Raw genomic sequence first — 19788 nt, 5'->3', positions numbered from 1 at the left:
AAGGGACTCAAGGCGGCTCACAACAAGGACAAGCCCAAAACGACGACACAAACAACGGAATACATAATGCTGTCCGCACGAGGCTCCCCTTTCGTGGGCCAGCCGCGGACTCAAAGCAGGGAGGAGTGTTGGGGGCGGAGCCAGGTAAGAGGCCACGCCCCTTCAAGGGAAGACACGCCCACTAGGCAAGAGACACAGGATTCTGCCCTGAATTTCTATGGAAGCCATCTTTCTCTCAGGAAAAATACCTCTTACCTCAGTAAAGCCCAATGGAGGTCATTTTATCTCAGAAAAAGTAACTTTTTCCTCAGTAAAGGCCTCATAAAAGGCCTCTTGAGAAGAAACTTTACCTCAGAAAAGTCTAAGAGAGGCAGGTTTCACCTCTGGAAAGTTCTAGAAAAATACCCTTTTCCCCAGAAAAGGCCAATGGAGATCATTTTTACCTCATAAAAGGTTAATTTTGAATCAAAAACTCCAATTGTAGAATGTTTTATCTCACAAAAGTCCAATGGAGACAGGCTTCACCTTTGAGAAGCTCAATGGAAGCAATTTTTACCTGAGGGAAATGAACTTTTACCTCACGAAAAGGTAAATTGTACCTGAAAGGAACGGCCTGCAGATATTATTTTTACCTCAGAGAAGTTACGTTTTACCTCAGCAGAGGAGTATCTTCCCTCACAAGAGGCCGCGCCTACCTCAAGAAAGGCCGAAAGAAAACTATAGTTTCCAGGAAAAGGTGTGGGCGGGGCCAGAGGGAGAGGCCAGAAAGAAGGCCCAGACACGGCTCGTCCCTCAGGCCTCGCTCCCCTGGCGCGCGAGGGAGGGAGGGAGGGAGAGCGCGCATGCGCCCTCTTTCCACGCCGCTGTAACGGCTCCACCTGCCTTCCCTTCCTTCGAGAAGGTTCCTCAGGCTGGCTCAGGGGCGGGGCGGGGCGGGCCAATCGGAGCGCGGCAGGGGCGGGGCGTTGAGAGGCACTCGGCGGAGGATTTAAAAGAGCGGCGGTTGGCGTGGCGGCGGGAGGCCGTTTTTCCTGCCTTCGGAGAGGAAAGCAGCCGGACGCGCCCCGGGAGCCCCGTCGCCGCCCTTCCATCCATCCATCCCGCCATCCCGCCATCCCGCCTCGCCATGTCGGGCCGCGCCAGGGCCAGAGCCAGAGGCCGAGTCCGGCCTGCGCAGCCCCAGGACGACGCCGCCGCCGCCTCAGCCGTGGGCCTCGCCGCCGGAGCCGGAGCCGCGGTCAGTGAGAGGAAAAGGTGTTGTCGAAGGCTTTCGTGGCTGGAATCGCAGGGTGGTTGTGTGTTTTCCGGGCTGCCTGGCCATGTCCCAGAAGCATTCTCTCCTGACCTCTGAGGATGCGTGCCATAGATGTGGGCGAAACGTCAGGAGAGAATGCTTCTGGAACATGGCCAGACAGCACAGCACGGAAAACAACCACAGTGAGGAAAGTCTGCGGGGGGCGGGGCCCATGGCTGGGGGCGGGGCCAGGCAGCGAAGCCACGCCCACCGCTCTGTTTTGGGCTCTCCCTCCCTCCAGGTGTTCCCCCCCCCCCCCCATTGTTATTTGCCTGTTGTTTTGAGAGTTCCCCGGTTCCTAATCCAGGGGAAGGGCTGCCTATATTGCATGGAACATTAGCACATGTGGCCCTCCTTGTGGACCTGTGGAACTATGGGCCAAGGAATTTGGGGAGGAGGAGGAGGGGGGGAAGGAAGGCAGAAATGGGAGAGGAAGCCACCCTTGTCACAGCCCCCGACGCTGCTACAAACCCAGTACGGTTGGATCTCTGCATCCACGGCTTGATCGTACTAAAAACTTCCAAGGGAGGCAAATCTTGATTCAGCCATTTTATATAATATTATTATTAATTTATTTATTTATATACCACTCCATCATCTTGAGAGGACTCAGGGCAGTTTCCAACATGAACATAAAAAACATTCAGTTATCAAAAAAGACTGTGCAACAAAGTTAAACGTCTTCTTTATTCCGTCAATCATTTCCGACTCTTCGTGACCTCATGGACCAGTCTGCGCCAGAGCTCCCTGTCAAGGTAAACATAGTAAACAGAATAAACAACATCATAATACAGAGCCAAAACAATTCTGTTACAAACAGACATAAAATTACAAATCCATATAAGGGATGATATCCTTAGCCATATCGGATCAGCCCCCTCCCTCCTAGCCTTTAGAAAGAGAGTGAAAATATGGCTGTGGGAGCAGGCCTTTGATAAATAAAGCAGTGTACTAATTTTATCTGGAAATTGTGCAATGGGTTATGGAACGGCTTTAGACCTTATCTTTGGATTATGTGTCTCATATTGGAATGCATTTTAATTATGTTTTATATCTGTTTTATAATAATTATAATAATAAAACTATACCACGCTCCCATCTTCCAAAGTACTCAGGGTGGCTTACACTGGGACAAGCCCAAAAACGTATTACATCAATAAAAACAGTTACACAAGAAAATCAGAGTATAATAGCACATCTTACAAAAGTAAAAATAACTTAAAACATAGACAGTAATTCCAATCAATAGTCAATAATTCTATTCATGTCTGTGCTTTATGGCCAAGGCACTGCACAGATGCCATTTGTAAGCTGCCTTGAGTCCCCCTCGGATAGAGAAATGTGGGATATAAATATTGTAAATAAATAAATGCCATTTGCATCTCTTGTAGTATCTAAGGGGACCCCAAAAGCAATCCCCCTGTAGATTCCTACAGTAAAATGCTTGGTCTTCTGCCCCTGTGGGACTCCTCTTCCAGCGTCCGGTGCCCCGTGTGCCACATACTTTAGCAACCCCTCCGGCCGCAGTGTCAGTGATGTGCCTGCCATTGTTCTCTTGTCGCCCTGGATGCAGCTTCAGCCCCTCCTGGGTTATGGAGCCCCTCGGCCTGGGCAGCAGCCGCCTCAGCCGGAGCCGCCGGCAGAAGGGCCGCTCATCGGTCGCGGGCGCCAGAGAGGAGGAGGGCTGCCTGCACAGGGCCCCCCCAAGGGTAAGGACAGGCTCCTATCCCATGGAGATCTGCACTCTTTCCTCACTACCCATCCCTGGATATACCCAAGAACGGCTTCTCTTCCTATTGCAGAACTAGAAATCTCAGCAGGGTTTCAAGAAATGTCATTGGGGGAGAGAGGCGGGTATCGAAGGAATTACAATGACATTGGTGTCTACACCCGCCAGTCGATGGAACATGTTAAGGAGGCTAAAACTGGTACGTGATATTTCTAAGATTCTAAATGTATACAAACAGTGGCAGCAGTGGGCGAGCCCATTGTATTTCTATTCCACAGAATCATTCGGCCCTAAGGTAGGCCACAAGGGCCATCTGGTCCAAGCCCTGAGATCTAGGGCTCCAGCCTGGGATTTAATATGCTTGGGTTTAAAGGTTTCCCAAGAACTGGACCCGCATCTCTGAGGCAGTCTGTTCTACCATGGAAGGACTTCATGGGTTTAACAGTGATCATATTTATTTATCCTTTAGCCAGTTGTTTTCTCATTTGGATCAAGAAGGGAAACCGACCCATTGAAATGCCCCATAAAGCACTGGTAGAAACGCAGGACATACAACAGTGCATATTAAACAGATTAGAAGTCATGGTTTTAAAGTCTTCTGGATAGGCTTGCCAGCAGCAGAGACAAGTCTTTATTGCTACTTTAGATTCAGGTGGCGGATTCAGCTGCCCATTGCCCTTTGTGGCGCCTGAAGGGAAAGGAGGTCCTCTTCTGGGTGACGCTTGTCAGGAGGCTGCTCTCAGAGGAAGTTGCTTTTCATGGCAGTCACTTCGGCGCTTCATTAAGAGAACGGGCATTCCCGCCCCGTGATTCCTCTGAGTAAAGCCAAGAACGTCCCACTGGATTCTTGTGAGAAATCTCATTCTGGGCTGGCTGGGAGGGGGTCTCCACCCTTCTCTGCTATAGGTGGCTCCTTTTCTGCTCTTCTCATAGAGGGTGAGGTCAGAGGGTTCTTTTTATCTGCTCCTTTTCCTGCTGATGTCTTGTCAAAGCTGTTTTATGTGGACGCCTCCTTTTTTCCCAGCCCAGAATGTTCCCCTTCCTGGGAATTCTCCAACGAGGCATTCCATCTCTTCTCTGGTTTTGCTGCTTTTATCAATTTAGCTGCTCTTGCTCGTATACTGTGTTTCCTCTTTATGGTTTCCTGCCTAAGATTGGGTTCTGAGAAATAGAAGATGAACTCGGACTCCTTGTGGGAATGCATAGCCTCCTTGCTTCTTCTGTAGAGTGAGCCACAAGCCAAGCCCTGCGCAGCCCCCAAGGATCCTCTCGGGCCCCAAAGGCTCTGTCTTGTGACAAAGGCATCTGATGTGCTACCAAGTGGCACTGTATGTCTAATGCTTTCCAAGGCAAGAATGGGAGAAGTTACATTATTGTCTACTGAAAGCCTAGGTAGCTGGTGGCAAAGCTGTTGAAGGCACAGCCATAGATGACTAATAGGGGCTGATGTGTCTCTGCAGGTGTTTCGGGGACTGCAATCGCCTTGAGCACCAACCACTTCCGCCTGACTTCGCGCCCCCAGTGGACCTTGTACCAGTACCACATTGATTTCAGCCCACCCATGGAGTCTCGGCGCCTGCGCTGCGCCCTCCTGTTCCAGCATGAGGACATCCTTGGGAGGACACACGCCTTTGACGGGACCATCTTGTTTCTGCCCAAGAAAGTGGGGAACAAGGTTGGATGCCTGCTCAGCAGTCGGGGTCTAAGTGGGCAGGACAGCCTGGCACATCTATGGGAATACCTTTGACCAATGTAGAGTGCTCCTTTGGTCTGTACTTGAATACTTGGTTTTGTAGAACAAGAATGTGAGAGCATTGGGAGGAACTGCCAGGGTCCCATCTTCTCCCATTATGCTATGCAGCCTAAGTATGACATAGAGTGTGAGCGCTTCATTGCAACTGCTCCCTCAGCATCCATATTGGCCATTCCATACGGACAGCATCCCAGGCCTTCTCTTCCATGAAATGCCCTCCCAAAATACCTTGTTTCTCTTCAGAGCTCCAGGGACTGAGGTGCAGCCATGGGGCTCAGCCTCCACCTGAAGCAGGGGCTCCTAACTTCTAGGAGAGAGACCATCTTCTTTGGCTGCTCTACTCAAGGAGCGGGCACTCCTTGCCCTCGGGACACAGGAGCAGGCTCTCAAAGAGCAGGGCAGGCAGGGCAAGGGCACCTCTTCCTGAGGCCTCTGGAGCCATGACCCTCTGGTGGGGGCTGGGGGGGCCCTGGCTTTGTGCCCAGGCAGGCCAGCACTTGCAAGCCTTGCGCCCCAAAACCTGGAGGGTCAGGAATTTTGACGTCAGTATTTCAGGAACATAGTGTTCCTAGAAGGAGGGAGGCCCCTGTGTTTGCATCTGGCTTTTGTGTTTCAGGTGGGAAGGGCAACAAGCACACAGGACCTGGCTGAGTGCTGCACCCCTGGGTCTATGTTTGCTTCCTTTTGAATCTTCCAAATTCATCCAGTTTAGTCAAAGTGTCAATGAAACTCCTGTTGATTTTCTTTAGGTTACCGAAGTTTATAGCCAGACCAGGCAGGGAGAGACGGTGAAGATTACCATCACCTTAACCAATGAGTTGCCATCGACCTCACCAACGTGCCTCCAGTTCTACAACATTATTTTCAGAAGGTTGGCTTTGATGCGTATAATGTCTATTAAAAGTTCTCTCACCAATATGCCTGGGAGTATGCTGTACCATGAATGTTCCTTCTCTATGTGTTGGAGCTCTGCCTTCCTAGATTTTCTTCTGCATAAGGGCAGGAAGTAGGCATGCCTCCTTTTTTTTTTTAGAAAAGCAGTGTGGGGAGTATCCAGTAAGGAGTCAACTGCTCTTATTGCCCCTCTTCCAACCTAATGTTTCCAAAAGGCTTACTCAGTTCTGCTGTGCATGTTGGGCTCCCCTGAGCTGTGACTGTTTCTCAAGGCCATCATGGTGCTGGAGATGCAGCCGCACTCAGCCCTGAGGGGTGGGTGTCTTGCAGTTGGAGGCAAGAGCCCTAGAGCCAGGCTCCTCCACTTTGCACACGGATGTTCTTCGGGAGAGTCCGCTTCTCTATACCTGTTACGTTGGATGTGGTAGTACATTGTGATACACAATATATATATAACAGCAGTCTTTGTGGGTTTTCTTTTTCAGAGTGCTGAAAATAATGAATTTGCAACAAATTGGGCGGAATTACTACAATCCCAGTGACCCCATCAGTGTTCCAAAACACCGGTAATGAATGGGCTTCAGCCATCAGATTTTAAAACAGTTTAATACTGAAGTGTCTTCCTTTAAGGCAGTGGAGTTTCCCAGGACCCACACTTCCATCTCATTTGCACTAGAGGCAGGCTTCAGCATACTTGAGTTTTATTGAACCACGTACTTACAACATCTTCATGTGTCTGAAGGTGTTTTGCCTCTTGGAGTTCAGAATGACATTGACAGCTCCATTGAAATCTTCATCCCATCAGATCCGGGGGGGAGGGGGGGGGGCTCAGTGTGGAAGAGGGCTTGACATGAGATGACGACTGGGCCCTAAGGATAGATCCAGAGGCGGGACGCACATGACATGAAGCAGAAGGGAATGGGCTCTGGCTTTGTGGCCTCTGTAGGCCACACAGTTGGGAATCTTGGTGCCTTTTCTAGGAAGTGTTGTGTTGCTGTGACCATTGCCTGGCTCTTCCCATGGATTGTAGCGGGGAACAATAACAACGTATTATAATACCTTCTATGCCATCAGTTAAGGCATAAATAAGCATACTGTAATTTAAAGTGGTCTATATAAGTGGTCTGTTTTTATTATTGTTTTTATTTTTATTATTTTAAAGCTAAGTGTATTGTTTTAATCTATTTCTGTAAACCGCTCTGAGCCAAACTGGGAGTAGCGGTATACAAGTCTAATAAATAAAATAATAATAAATAAATATAGTGATTGGAATCTGAGGCCTTGGGAGACATTCTGGGGCCTTTCTTTGAGAACAGAGGAGGCATCCGGAGACAGAAAGCCGTAAGACAACAACGGCCCTGGGTTTGTGATCTTCTGTCATGTGGTTCTCATTTGCTTGAAAGGAGTAGCCTCTCTGAGAGTCCACATGCAGTGACCGCTCTCTTAGAGTAATGGGTTAAAGGGCTGTGCCTTGTTTGCAACCACAGGCTGATGGTGTGGCCGGGCTTCACCACCTCCATCTTGCAGTACGAGACCAGCGTCATGCTCTGCTCTGACGTGAGCCACAAGGTCCTCCGGAGCGAGACCGTCCTGGACTTCATGTACTCCTTGTATGAGCAAGTGGGGGAGCAGAGGTTCAAGGAGGCGTGCGCTAAGGAACTGGTCGGCCTGATTGTCCTCACGAGGTAAAACCACCTGGGTGGGTTTCCAGTCATACCAGTGTTGATTGAGGCAGGATGTGCAGAGCAGGAGAGTCGGGTGGGCGTCTCTCTCGGGTAGTTGCAGCGCGTTGGAGCCTCTTTATTTGGCGGAGCCACTTTGTCCTACAAACATGGATGGGGAGGAACCCAGAGAGATTGGTAGGGTATGGTTTGGGGCTGCTCCCAGGTCTCCCCTCTCCATCCCTCTCGCCTTTCAGGTAGCTGCCAAGCCTTTGGGGTAAGGAAGGGGTCTGCTTCCTCTGGGACCCTGTATTCCTCCCAGAGGGGGAACTCCAAGGGAGGAGGGGCAAGGAACAGACCCTACAGCCCCCTCCTCACATCTCCCCACCACCACTCTGTGCCACCTCACAGTCCTTGAACTGCTCTGTATAGAATGGGTCCAGAGAAGGGCAGCAACGAAGACGGGAGGGCAGAGGGAAGAAGGTGGAGGGAGTGGGGCCTGATCCTCCTGCTGAAGAGGCTCCCACAGGGAGGGAGGGAACGCCTGCTCCCCCTTTTCAACCTTGCCCACTTCATAACAGAAGGCTTAAATATTCTGGATGGGAGTTTTTATTCACAGTATTTTGAATATTTTTCTTGGGAAAGAAATACCGTACTCAAACATCCAACACTTGCAGGTATAATAACAAAACGTATCGTGTGGATGACATTTCTTGGGATTCCAGTCCTAAGGATAGATTCAAGAAGGCCGATGGGTCAGAGATCAGCTTTGTGGATTACTACCAAATGGTAAGAAATGCTTCCTTCCAATAGGTTCTAGGTCTTGTAAACAAAGCAAGGGTTGGAGGTAACAAAACTATTGATTTCCCCCGTTTCAGTTTGGTAACGCTTTGTTTGCACGATGCCTTTTTGCCTCTCAGCAAACTCTTGCGACCCCACTGAGGCATCTTCCCTCCTTCCTTCTCAAAAGCAGGAAAAGGGGGCCTGAAAGAGGTTCGGCTTCCTCTGAGAATGGGGATCTCAGTTACCTTGGTGCTCAAGGTGAATTGCCATGCTTCCGGTTCATAGCATAACACCTGGAGCAGGGCATGGCGGGGAAGAGGCCTCGTCCATGCGCTCTAGGTGACCTCTCTCCAGACCCTTGGGCTGCAGGGGGTCTTTTCAGCCCAGAAAGAGCCAGAGGCCCCGCAACCCCCACCACTTTGTTCTGTGGGAATATGAGGAGCCTTCCTGGCACAGATTCTGGGACCGTCACCCAGGCCCCTATGCAGGACACTTGTCTCTCTCTGAGCTCCCGCTGGGCCTTGGGGGAGCTGGGCCTGAGCTGGAGGAGGGCCACTCTGCTAGGGATCCATGCCGCTCCCCGCCAGACAATCCTGCCCCTCTCACTGGCTATATATACTCTGTGGGGAATGTGGGCGGGGCTACCGCCATTTTGTACTAAAAGAGCTTTCTAGAAGATTTCGAAGCTGTCTGCGTAGGCGCAGGAAATACCATATGTGCGTATTTCACAGTTGACCACGCTGGAGAAACAATGCAGAGATATGTGTTTACGATGCATGTGCAGTGTAAATAGTTTGCTTTTAGGCTTGGGTCTCATCTGCATAATTCTGCATAATGTGCATATATGCAAATGCGGATATCCCAAAATCCCGTCCTCCCCAAAAAAAAACCTTAAATCCCTGCTCGAGTCCAGTGTCTTGCAAGTGAAGCCCCTGAACCTGCTTCCCGGTGCCCTTTCCCTTCAGCAATACAACCAGGAAGTCAAGGACCTGAACCAGCCTCTGCTGCTGAGCCAGCCAAAGAGGAAGAGGGGCCCCGGAGGCGCAGTGCCCGGCCCAGCCGCCCTCGTCCCCGAGCTCTGCTTCCTGACCGGTAGGAAGGATGGAAGGAAGGAAGGAAGGGGGCGGCCTTGGCCGTGGTTCCCCTCCCTCCAGGAGGGCTCAGCAGGAGCCTGGGACCCAAGGTCCTTTAGAAAAAGAGGGGCACCCCGGAGGGGAAAGTGGGGGATGAGGAGGAGACCGACTGGGGGGGGGGGGGGGAGTGTGAGGTGTGCCTTCAAGGGAGCTTTCCTGTGCCTGTTTTGGTCAAGGCAGGTGATGCCTGGGCAGGCAGCCCTTGAGGCGCAGGCCTGAGCGCTGAAGGGAGCCCACCCCTCTGTGTGCTCTCTGCCTCTGGCAGGGACCCTGGGGGGGGGGGGAGGAGGGAGGGAGGCTCTCTTGGGAAGAGACTGCATTTCCTGCCGCCCTCGTCTTCACTGTTCCTTGGACCAAGTCATCAAAGGACGCTGTCTTGCAGGGCTGACGGATAAAATGCGGAGTGACTTCTCCGTCATGAAGGACCTCGCTGTCCACACCCGGCTTGCACCGGAACAAAGGATGCGTGAGATTGGGAAGCTGGTGGATTACATCAATAAGTACGTGACTTCAGTTCCCTCTGGTTCGCTTTCCCTTGTAAACGTATAAGGTGCAGGGTTTTTGCTGAGCGCGCCTTGATTTTCCAGGGATGCGAACGTTCAGCAAGAACTGCGAGACTGGGGTTTGAGCTTTGACTCCAACTTGCTGTCCTTCTCGGGGCGAGTCGTTCAGTCCGAGAGGATCCACCAGGGAGGGAAAGTGGTGAGTGGCTTCCAGGCCAAGGATCCTCGGGTCTGGAGAAGAGCGGGCCACCAGCGCAAGAGCAGGGGACAGCCTCCCTCCCCTCCACCCCACCTTCAGGGCCGCCTCTTTCTCTCGCTTCTTCCAGTTCGACTACAACCCGCAAGCGGCCGACTGGTCCCGGGAGACGAGGGGCGCCCCCCTGATGAGAGCGAAGCCCCTGGACAACTGGCTCCTGCTCTTCCCCCGCCGGAACTACGACGCGGCCAACACGCTGGTGCAGAACCTCTTCAAGGTCACCCCCGCCATGGGCATCCAGATGAAGAAAGCCACCATGTAAGTGGCGTAAGGGGGTGATGTGTTTCTGGGTGGGACTAAGTCAGGAAGGGCACCTGTGGGGATTGGCAGAGATGGACCCAGTCCGGAGATGTCCTTCAGCCTCAAGACGGGTGGGTTTGCGCCCCCAACGTGTTTTGTGGGTCCACAGACCTGCTAGAGGGGGTTCCCAGAATGCAGTGGGGGCTTGCAAGAGGGAGGAGGTGTGGGGGAGGCTGCTGATTTTGGAGAAAGAATGCCTGAACCGCTGCTCTATGAAGGGGGGCAGAGGGAGTGGAATAACGCCCAAGGGTCTGTGCAGCTGCATGGCCAGGAGGAAGGATGCCCAGCCCTTCTCCCAGGGCTGCAGACCTGGCTTGCAAGGCCCTCTGTCTCCGTCAGTGCCGGCAAGGGTGACGAGGTTCCGGTCTCGGCATTGATTTGGGGGGGGGGGGGTCACTCTTTCCCCTCTTGATAGTCTGTGACACTATTCTTGAATGTCTTACTTTGGAGTGAGGGCTAAGGAACATGCAGCAAAACTGTGATCTCCCTTCATAGGGTTGAAGTGGAAGACAGGACAGAGGCCTACCTGAGAGCCTTGAAGCAAACCGTTACCTCCGATACGCAAATGGTGCGTATTGAGCAACGTCTTGAAAATTCATGGGTTCCCTGAACTGTGCTAGGAAGAACCCTCAAACTTAATTGATTTGCCTGGAAGGCAGAGGGAGCCTGAAATCATTCTGTAAAACAGAGAGGACTGAAAACAGCCTGGGATTTTCCTCTTGCCTGGAAGATCCTTTGTGGTGGACCCTGTGGCCTTGTGCCAGCAGCAGAGTAGTGCGCTCTGCCAGCTCTGCTTGTGCAGAAGAGCCCAGAAGGCGGGTGGGCGGGCGGGCGGGCTTTGGGGAATCTGCAATCTCATTGTGACGCTGGGGCGCTCTCCTGTCCTGTCCCCCAGGTGGTCTGCCTCCTGTCCAGCAGCCGCAAGGACAAGTACGACACCATCAAGAAGTTCCTCTGCAGCGACTGCCCCACTCCCAGCCAGTGCGTCCTCGCCCGCACTTTGGGCAAGGCCCAGACGGTGATGGCCGTCGCCACCAAGATCGCTCTGCAGATGAACTGCAAGATGGGAGGAGAGCTCTGGAGCGTGGAGGTTCCCGTAAGGAAGCAGCCCCCGTTTCCCCAGAGGCGCCTGGGTGGGCTTGCTGGGTGGGCTTGGCTTGGGGGCCTTCATTGGGACACAGGGCTTGGTCTCAGGAGGAACCTTGCGCTTTTCCTGCACGGCTGATGGGCCTCGGCCCTTCAGTCCCATACGGCAGCCTCTCCCCTCTTCGGTCTTCCCATGTCTTGTCATTGAGATGGGCTTCATTAGCACTGTAGTCAAGTGGTTCGCACAGGACGCTCAACACTGCATTGAGGGAATTCTCTGCAGGGTTTCCATGCCCAGAGAGCGGGGGGGGGATGGACCATTATGCCATTGCAGCCCAGGAGGCCCCTCGGTGGCAGGGGTCCCCTGCGGCCTTTCACCACCCCCCCTCCTCCTCACCCGCTCTGTGTTTCTCTGATGCCTTCCAGCTGAAGCAGCTCATGGTTGTGGGCATCGACTGCTACCACGACACCTCGGCCGGCCGGCGGTCCATCGCAGCATTTGTTGCCAGCTTGAACCAGGGAATGACACGGTAAGGAGAGGGCCAGGCGGTTGGGGGTAATTTCAGCATTAAAAAGGCTTGCATGCTTCTTGTGAGATGCCTCTTCCGAGTCTCTTAGTCTTGCCTTACTCTTACTGTCCCCAGAGATGTTCTCTCGAAAGGTAATAGGCCAGTGCTATTAGGAGCCCTTGAGACATTTCTCTGATCTGGGCCTTGTGGGTGGTGAGCTCAGGCTTCTCTGAGGGAAATCATGCGGCATTTCAAGTTCCAGAACAAATGGGTAGGAAATCCATGCAGGCTCAGGTGTGTAATGGAGGAGGATAGCAGAGGGATGGAAAGCGCCTGGGCCCCATCTGGGAAGAAGGGAAACAAAGATGGAGAGCACCACACCTGGCTTGGGGGCAGCCCCCCAGAAAATGGCCCAGGACTCTCATGGATCACAAGTGGAACATTCCATCTACGTGTGTCTCTCCCCTGAAGGGCTTTAGGCCTCCTCTCTGACTTGCATGCTTTTGTTGCCCAAGAAGCAAGGCCTGGCTGTTTGGTGGGGGGCCTCTCTGCTCAAGCCTTGCCTTTCCTTTCTCTTTAGCTGGTATTCGCGCTGCGTCCTCCAGGACCGAGGGCAGGAAGTGGTGGACGGGCTCAAAGTTTGCTTCCAGGGTAAGGCTCCCCTTATGGGGCAATTTCTTCATGGGGTTTGGGCTGCGGCCTTTCTCCTCTCCCAGAGACAGTTGCTGGGGAGTGCACTGTGGGCATTGCAGCATAAATAAGAGGGCTCCTTGTAACGGAGAGAATAAGGGGCAAGGGAAACCCTCTGGGAGGCCCTTCCTGGGGGAGTCATACTCTCTCAGCCTCAGGAAGCCAACAGCCAGAAATGCCATAGTAACGGCTGGGTGTTTGAGCTGTCTTGCCTTCACTGGGGGAATGTTTAACTATGATCAAACACAGGGCTGAGCCTGGCTGGGCCTGGGCCTGGCAGGCACAGTCCTTGGGACAGAGATAGGCAAGGGCTGCTGCTGCACCTGAGCATCATCCTCACTTACTATGTGCTTGCTTGTGTGGTGTTCTCTCTGGAAGCTGCCCTGAGGACGTGGTACACCCACAACCAGCACTTGCCGTCCAGAATAATAGTCTACCGGGACGGAGTGGGAGATGGCCAGCTGAAGACACTGGTCTCCTATGAAGTGCCTCAGTTCCTGGAGTGCCTGAAAACCATAGGCCAGGACTACAGGTGAGCTCAGTGCGTGGCTGTTAGCAGTGTGTGTGCAGCAGAGAGAGAACCATGAGAGAGATCACACCTCAGGAGCTAGGCCAGCCTTTCCTCCTTCAAGGGCCTCCTTCTGGGGAAGCATGTGCCTGGGTTCCATCCCTGTCCTTGGCCAGCATTTCTTTCCCCTCTGAATAATAAACTGGGAGGCGCAAATCCCTCCTGGGTCCCAGGCTCATGTGGCCGCTGGACCCCGAAGCAAAGGATTGAGTGGGTCTGCTCTGCAAAGGCTGGCATGTGGGGTCTTGCTTCCAGGAACCCTGAGGACTTCGTTATGCTGTTTGCTCACGGTTCCTTGGACTCGCAGTGGCCCCAGGCTTCAGTTGCATTGTGTTCTGTTTTAGTTAACAGTTTGATTGACCAGTAATGTGTATGTTTTTAGCCATCTAGATTTCTCAGGGAAAATAAAGGTCATTCATTCAGTTCTCTCAGGAAAGGCCTTTATGAAAAGCAGTCTTAACTCTCCAAACTAAACTTCTCGTGTGATTTTCCTAAAGCCCAAAACTGACTGTGATTGTGGTGAAGAAGCGCCTGAATAACAGGTTCTTTGCACGCATCGATGGGCGACTCCAGAACCCGCCGCCCGGCACCGTGGTGGACGTGGAGGTGACCCGGCCAGAATGGTGAGTTGTGGGGAAAGAGCCAAGCTCCTTCCTTCTTTCTTTCCTTCCTTCCTTCTCTCCTTCTGGGGCTGATCTCCTGGCTCTGTGAGGAGGGAGGGGAGGGGAGGGGAGGGGGCCTGGGTCCCCGGGGCAGAGAAGGGCCCCAAAAGGGCCAGAGAGAAGGAGGGGCTGTGGCCTGAAGGCATCCGTGTCCCAGAGCAACTCCTAGCGTTCCTTCCATTCCTCCTGAACAGGTACGATTTCTTTATCGTGAGCCAATCCGTGAAGTGTGGGACTGTGGCACCAACACATTATAATGTGATTTATGACAGCAGCGCACTGAAGCCCGATCATATGCAGCGGCTGACTTACAAACTCTGCCATATGTACTACAACTGGCCGGTATGTATGGCGTCCGGCAGGGCCTTGGCTGTTCAGTGCCTGATGGGGGTCATCGTGACAGTAATGTCCTTGCACGGCTTGTCCTCCTCCCACCAGACCTAGGGCTCCGTCCTTTCCCTCCTGGGTCCGCCCTGAGGCCACTGCAGACAGACCGGGGGGGGGGGGGGGCTGGTGTTTCCCTCCTGAATCATCCTCCGTCCAGGCGGGTGCCAGGAGCGCGTGGAGCTCCCTCGTATTGACCCTGCCATGAAATGATTTCCCAATATGGATGGTTTTTGTTCCTTCATTCTTTGAATGTATGAATCACTTTGTGCCTTGTCGGCTAAGACAACAGGCTGCTCCTGCTGAGTAGAGCTGCCTTTGTCCCCTGGGTCGCTTGTGAGAGAGAAGGGCAGAGCCTGGTGGGCAGTGCCTGGGTGGCCCTGCTTCCAGTGGCTGATGAGCCCCCTCCCCTTTTTGTCCCTTTACATGCAGGGCGTGATCCGTGTGCCAGCCCCGTGCCAGTATGCGCACAAGCTGGCCTTCCTGGTCGGGCAGAGCATCCACCGGGAGCCCAACCTGGCCCTGGCCGAGAATCTTTACTACCTTTGAAGAGGAAGAAGGCAGACAAGTGGCTCCTTTTCAAGTCGTGTGCCTTTCGGGGGGGGGGGGGGAGGGGTGTTTTTCTTTGTCGGTTTGGCCTTGCACTTTTTGATATGGTCCTAAGATTGACCATTTCCCAAGACGGCCATGACCTCCCGCATTGTTCTGTTCTCTGATATTCACTTGCAATAATGAGCGTTCTTCAGCTTATTGTCAAAGGTTTTCACAGCTGGAATCACAGCTGGTTGTGTGGTTGGCATGTTCTGGCAGCATTCTCTCCTTTGCCTGCATCTGATCCTCTGAAGATTCCAGGTGAAATGTCAGGAGAAAATGCTGCTTGAACATGGCCAAACAGCCCAGAAACCACACAACATCCCAGTTCTTGTTACTTGTCTAATTTTATTGCTGCCAATGAATTCAATTGGTACAAAGCAAGAGTTGTTCTCTTTGTTTTAATTATACGTGTAAATGTTTTTTCTGACATTGACTGTTTGCAATGTTCTTGTGTTAACACTTGAAATCCGTCCTGAGTCCCTTTGAGGTGCGGGTTAAGAATAACATATTGTTATTATTATACAATAGTGTTATAGTGATGCTGTTTAAGAACCTTTATTTTACAATGTATGAAATTTTACATGTCCAGGTTTGTTCAGTAAAGGCCTTGTTGGGCATCCTTGTCTCTCGTCCTTGTTGGCCTCTCTGGCATGTCACCCTCCTCCTCCTCCTCCTCCGCAGAGCTCGCCAGCCTCCCATTGGCCTGCATTCACAAGGACCATGAAGGAGCACACTCCTCATTGTACCCGTATTTACTCATCTAATGCGCCATCTTATCTAATGTGCTCCTCAATTTTCAAAGCCCTGAAACCAAAAACCAAAGTTTTTGCTGCCGAATGTAACGGGCAGTGGGAAAAGGTACACTCTTTGTAATACGGCCATTGCAGTTCCCGCCTACTTAGAATTCCTTCTTCAAAAACAAAAGTGTTAGAACACCAAAGCTTTCAGCAATGGAAAAGAAAACCTTGGGGTGCATTTATGCTGCAGATTGGACCCACTTTAACTGCCTTCGTTCAGTACTAGGGAGTCATGGGTGATGTAGTTTGACAAGGCCTTGAGCCTTCTCTGGCAAAGAGTGCAGATGCCTCACCAAACTACAAATCTCAGGATGACGTAACATTGAGATTCCATGGCCATTGGATTAGAGATGATGCCCCTCAAAGAAGAGATCCAGGTACACCTCAAGAAGCTTCCCCTATGGCTTCTGCAAATCTAATGCACACTCTAATTTTTGTGAGCTTAAAAAGGTGAGCATTAGATTCGAGCAGATGCAGTAGTTTTTCAAGTGGCCTGTTAATTCACACCACACATGCGCATCATCCCCACTTGCCATTCCTCTTAAACACACACTTCTCAGAAGTTGAATTTACGGGTCTTTCAGCGTGTTCACACTGGAGCCCCCAGTGGCGCAATAGGTTAAACCCTTGTTCCAGGCAGGACTGCTGACTCAAAGGTTGGGTTGCTGACCTGGAGGTTGAGGCATTCCGCAACAAATCCAACCTGGGGAGAGTACGGATGAGCTCCCTCTATCAGCTCCAGCTCTCCACATGGAGACATGAGAAAGGCCTCCCACAAGGATAGTAAAAATGTCAAAACCATCCAGGCATCCCCCTGGGCAGACGGCCAATTCTCACACCAGAAGTGACTTTTAATTTCTCAAGTTGCTCCTGACACGGAAAAAGCGCATTCACAAAGCAGTTCAGAACTGTTGAGATCTTTAGGATGAAACATTTTGGCTTTGGCCCCGCCCACGCTCCCATTTGAGTATATATAACAGTGAGTGGAGATAGAGCCTCCGTTCCTTTTTTCTGTTGCTTTAACAGCAGCTGGGAACCCCTCTCGTCTTAATGCTATAGCTGTTAATGGTGCTGGCTCTGACTTTCTTTTGGACAACAGTTACTCCTTATGGATCAGGCTAGTTCTACTGGTTTACCCTTAATGCTCGAGATGCGGAATGCGACTCGGAAGATTCTGAAGCACCAGAGAATGCCACTGACCTAGATCCTCTCTTGTCGGGACCTGCTGGGATTTTCAGCTCTTCTAATCCGTCTAGCGTGGCCTCCCAACCTGCCTACTCTTCCACCCTCTACTTCTGTGGAGGATCCAGTGTTTCCATCACTGCAATAACAGATGCCGGTGGCGACTGCTGCCGTCTCTGCCATATCTTATGCAGCTGACCAAGGGCAGGTCCCTCTCTCTTTGTGCAGAGAATTTGTACAGTGTGGATCTCTCCATAACAGATTGGTACAATTAACAAGCCTAACTCCATAGTGGTGGACTTCAGTCAACCATGTGCTTCCCAAAGTTCACATTCAGTACCTGTTGATAAAGAAGGGAAGAAGCTAGATGCAATGGGCAGGGAGATATACACACCTCGGTTTGTCTTTACCAGACTGACACACTGTGGGGCTGAGATGGGGGCCTGACAAGAAGATACGCACCTTGATGGGCTGTTAAGAACTGTGGGAGTTGAAGTCTAAAACACCTGGACGGCTGACGTTTGCCCATGCCTGATAAAGGAACTTGGGAGTCCAATTCTATGTCAGAGTTGGAGAGGCATTCTACTCTTGAATGTGTTGTCGAATGGTTTCATGCTCATAATCACAGGGTTGCTGTGGGTTTTCCAGGCTGTCTGGCCATGCTCCAGAAGCATTCTCTCCTGATGTTCTGCCCACAGCTGTAGAACGTCCAGGGTGGGAGAAAGAACTATTGGAGCCAAATAACATCTCCCAACAAAGGTTTCCTTCAGGCAGGAAGCAGCCAGGAAAGTGTAGTTTCATGAGGCACTTTGGGAGAGAAGGATAAGGGCCTTGTGAAACTATAACCCCCAGGATTCCATAGTGCAGAGCCACTGCAGTGCAAGTGGTGCCACATTGTGTTTGTACTATAATGTTGATGCACCCTCTACATTCTATAATGTGGAGTCTTCCGTGTTCCCACTTGGCCACTTTCTCAATGATTTCACAAGGAAATGCTCTCAGTGTAAACTTTGAAACAGACACTCCAGACACCAATAAGGTAGCAATCTCTTTTGCAATTTCAAGGGAATTTTCGAGGCCGGAGGGAAAAGCCTTTCTCCTTCTCCGGGGATGCAGGAAGCACTTTGTTTCTGGGCCAAGTGCTGACAAGGGGATTTCCTTGCCAGGTGGCGCGAAATGAAGGGGCAAAGACGTAAAAATGCTCCTCTTAATCCACAGTCAAAAGCAGGAGGCCACTTTCTGTGGACAGGGAGGGCGAGGAAGGACACCACGAAAGGGGGATCTGCAAACTGCAAAAAGCTATTTATTGCGAGCTTAGCAATAACAACAAAAATGCATACTTCAATGCAATCAAAGGATTTGTCGCCACCTGGAAAATGGTTGCAAGGCTTTTTATCACTTTCGCAGAAAGGAGAAAACATATTCTTATTGGCTTACAAAGATCATTTACCCCATTCTTCTAATATTGGCTACGTCACAAGCATCTTAACCATCATGCAATTCCACTGGTTTTCTTTGTTGTAACACATGTGACTCTTTAGACTAGGGGTCCCCAAACTTTTTAAACAGGGGGCCAGTTCACGATCCCTCGGATTGTTGGAGGGCCAGACTATAGTTGGCCACCGAGCAATAATAAATAAATAAATAAATAAATAATAAAGAGGGTTGGAAGAGACCCTTTGGGCCATTGAGTCCAATCCTCTTCTGCCTTTGTGCACTGAAAGCACAAGCAAAGCATCCCTGACAGATGGCCACCCAGCCTCAATGTTAATAATAATAACAATAACAACAACAACAACAACAACAACAACAACACAGGGTTTTGGAACACAATACTCCTGACCTCACAATCGGGTTAAAAACAAAGTATGGATTGTCAATGTTGCAATCCAAGGTGACAGCAGGATTGAGAAGAAACAACTGGAAAAGCTGACACGATATGAGGATTTAAAGATTGAATTACAAAGACTCTGGCACAAGCCAGTCAAGGTGGTCCCAGTGGTGATCGGCACACTGGGTGCAGTGCCTAAAGGCCTGGGCCTGCACTTAAACACAATCGGTGCTGACAAAATTACCACCTGCCCGCTGCAGAAGGCCACCTTACGGGGATCTGCACGCATTATTCGCCAATACATCACACAGTCCTAGGCACTTGGGAAGTGTCTGGTGTGTGATCCAGTACAACAGCCAGCAGAATGTCTGCTGTGGACTCATCTTGTATTTCAAATAATAATAATAATAATAACAATAATAATAATAATAAGGGCAGTAAGAGAAGAAGAGACCATTGGGTCATTTAGCACATCCCCCTTCTGCCCTTGTGCCATGGGGGCCGGATAAATGGCTTTGATGGGCCGCATCCGGCCCCCGGGCCTTAGTTTGGGGACCCCTGCTTTAGACAATTTAGACAATTTCATGTAATTGACCTTGATCTCAGTACCTGCTTATCTACATCTTGTGGCAAGTATTAGGTTCAAATCCGCTGGGAACCCTATGGAGTGTTGACTAACCGGTTCTGTCTTGATGTAATAATAAAAAATAAATAAATAAATAATAAAACTTTATTTATACCCCGCCACCATCTCCCCGCAGGGACTCAGGGCGGCTTACATGAGGCAAAGGCCCAAACAACATAACGACAAGATAAACGACAACATAATACAAATTGCAATATAAAAAGATAAAACAGTAATACAATATGAAACAAGAGTATTATAACAGTTAAAACCAGTCAATTAAAACAACAATACAAGGATAAAAAATTGCATTTAAAACACATAAATGGTAAAGCCGTAATAAATACAGGATAGATTATTAAAAACCATCTGGGGCTGATTAGTTAATGACTGTTTCACCGAAGGCCTGCCGAAACATCCAAGTTGCTTCCTGAAGGAGGGCAGAGAGGGAGCTAATCTAATGTATTGTTGTTCTTAAAAAGTAACTTCTTTTTCTCTGCAAGAACTCTTTTCCCAGACATCAGCATTTTTTCTCAAACATAGGCCTTTTGCAA

The 19788-nt window shown here is 50.9% G+C and overlaps 1 protein-coding gene across 2 annotated transcripts; it reads left to right on the top strand.

Annotated features, from left to right (window-relative positions):
* The first annotated feature begins 993 nt into the window (after positions 1-993).
* Positions 994-15416, top strand: LOC100557715 (piwi-like protein 1). 2 transcript variants are annotated; one of them, XM_062977551.1, is made up of 20 exons: positions 994-1237; positions 2868-3003; positions 3097-3222; positions 4484-4698; positions 5526-5647; positions 6156-6236; positions 7158-7355; positions 8009-8120; positions 9080-9206; positions 9630-9747; positions 9835-9949; positions 10077-10264; positions 10802-10874; positions 11202-11402; positions 11819-11922; positions 12482-12552; positions 12970-13123; positions 13657-13782; positions 14016-14163; positions 14638-15416. In XM_062977551.1, exons 1-20 carry the CDS (start codon positions 1127-1129, stop codon positions 14752-14754), a joined length of 2643 nt encoding a protein of 880 aa, XP_062833621.1. In that variant the 5' UTR covers positions 994-1126; the 3' UTR covers positions 14755-15416. The 2 variants fall into 2 exon arrangements, with proteins under 2 accessions (XP_062833621.1, XP_062833622.1); XM_062977552.1 differs by lacking the exon at positions 14016-14163 and having other exon boundaries at positions 14638-14776.
* Positions 15417-19788: the final 4372 nt, after the last annotated feature.

Source organism: Anolis carolinensis, chromosome 3 (assembly GCF_035594765.1).
Source record: "Anolis carolinensis isolate JA03-04 chromosome 3, rAnoCar3.1.pri, whole genome shotgun sequence".
Lineage (NCBI taxonomy): Eukaryota > Metazoa > Chordata > Lepidosauria > Squamata > Dactyloidae > Anolis > Anolis carolinensis.
Note: the sequence above shows the minus strand (reverse complement) of the source record. Positions and strands in the feature narration are given on the sequence as shown.

Excerpts from the sequence above, each read along its gene's own strand:
- LOC100557715 (XM_062977551.1), top strand. The coding sequence starts at position 1,127 with ATGTCGGGCCGCGCCAGGGCCAGAGCCAGAGGCCGAGTCCGGCCTGCG. Across the intron at positions 9,207-9,629 it reads CGAGCTCTGCTTCCTGACCG|GGCTGACGGATAAAATGCGG; the intron begins GTAGGAAGGATG and ends GCTGTCTTGCAG. Across the intron at positions 11,403-11,818 it reads TCTGGAGCGTGGAGGTTCCC|CTGAAGCAGCTCATGGTTGT; the intron begins GTAAGGAAGCAG and ends GATGCCTTCCAG.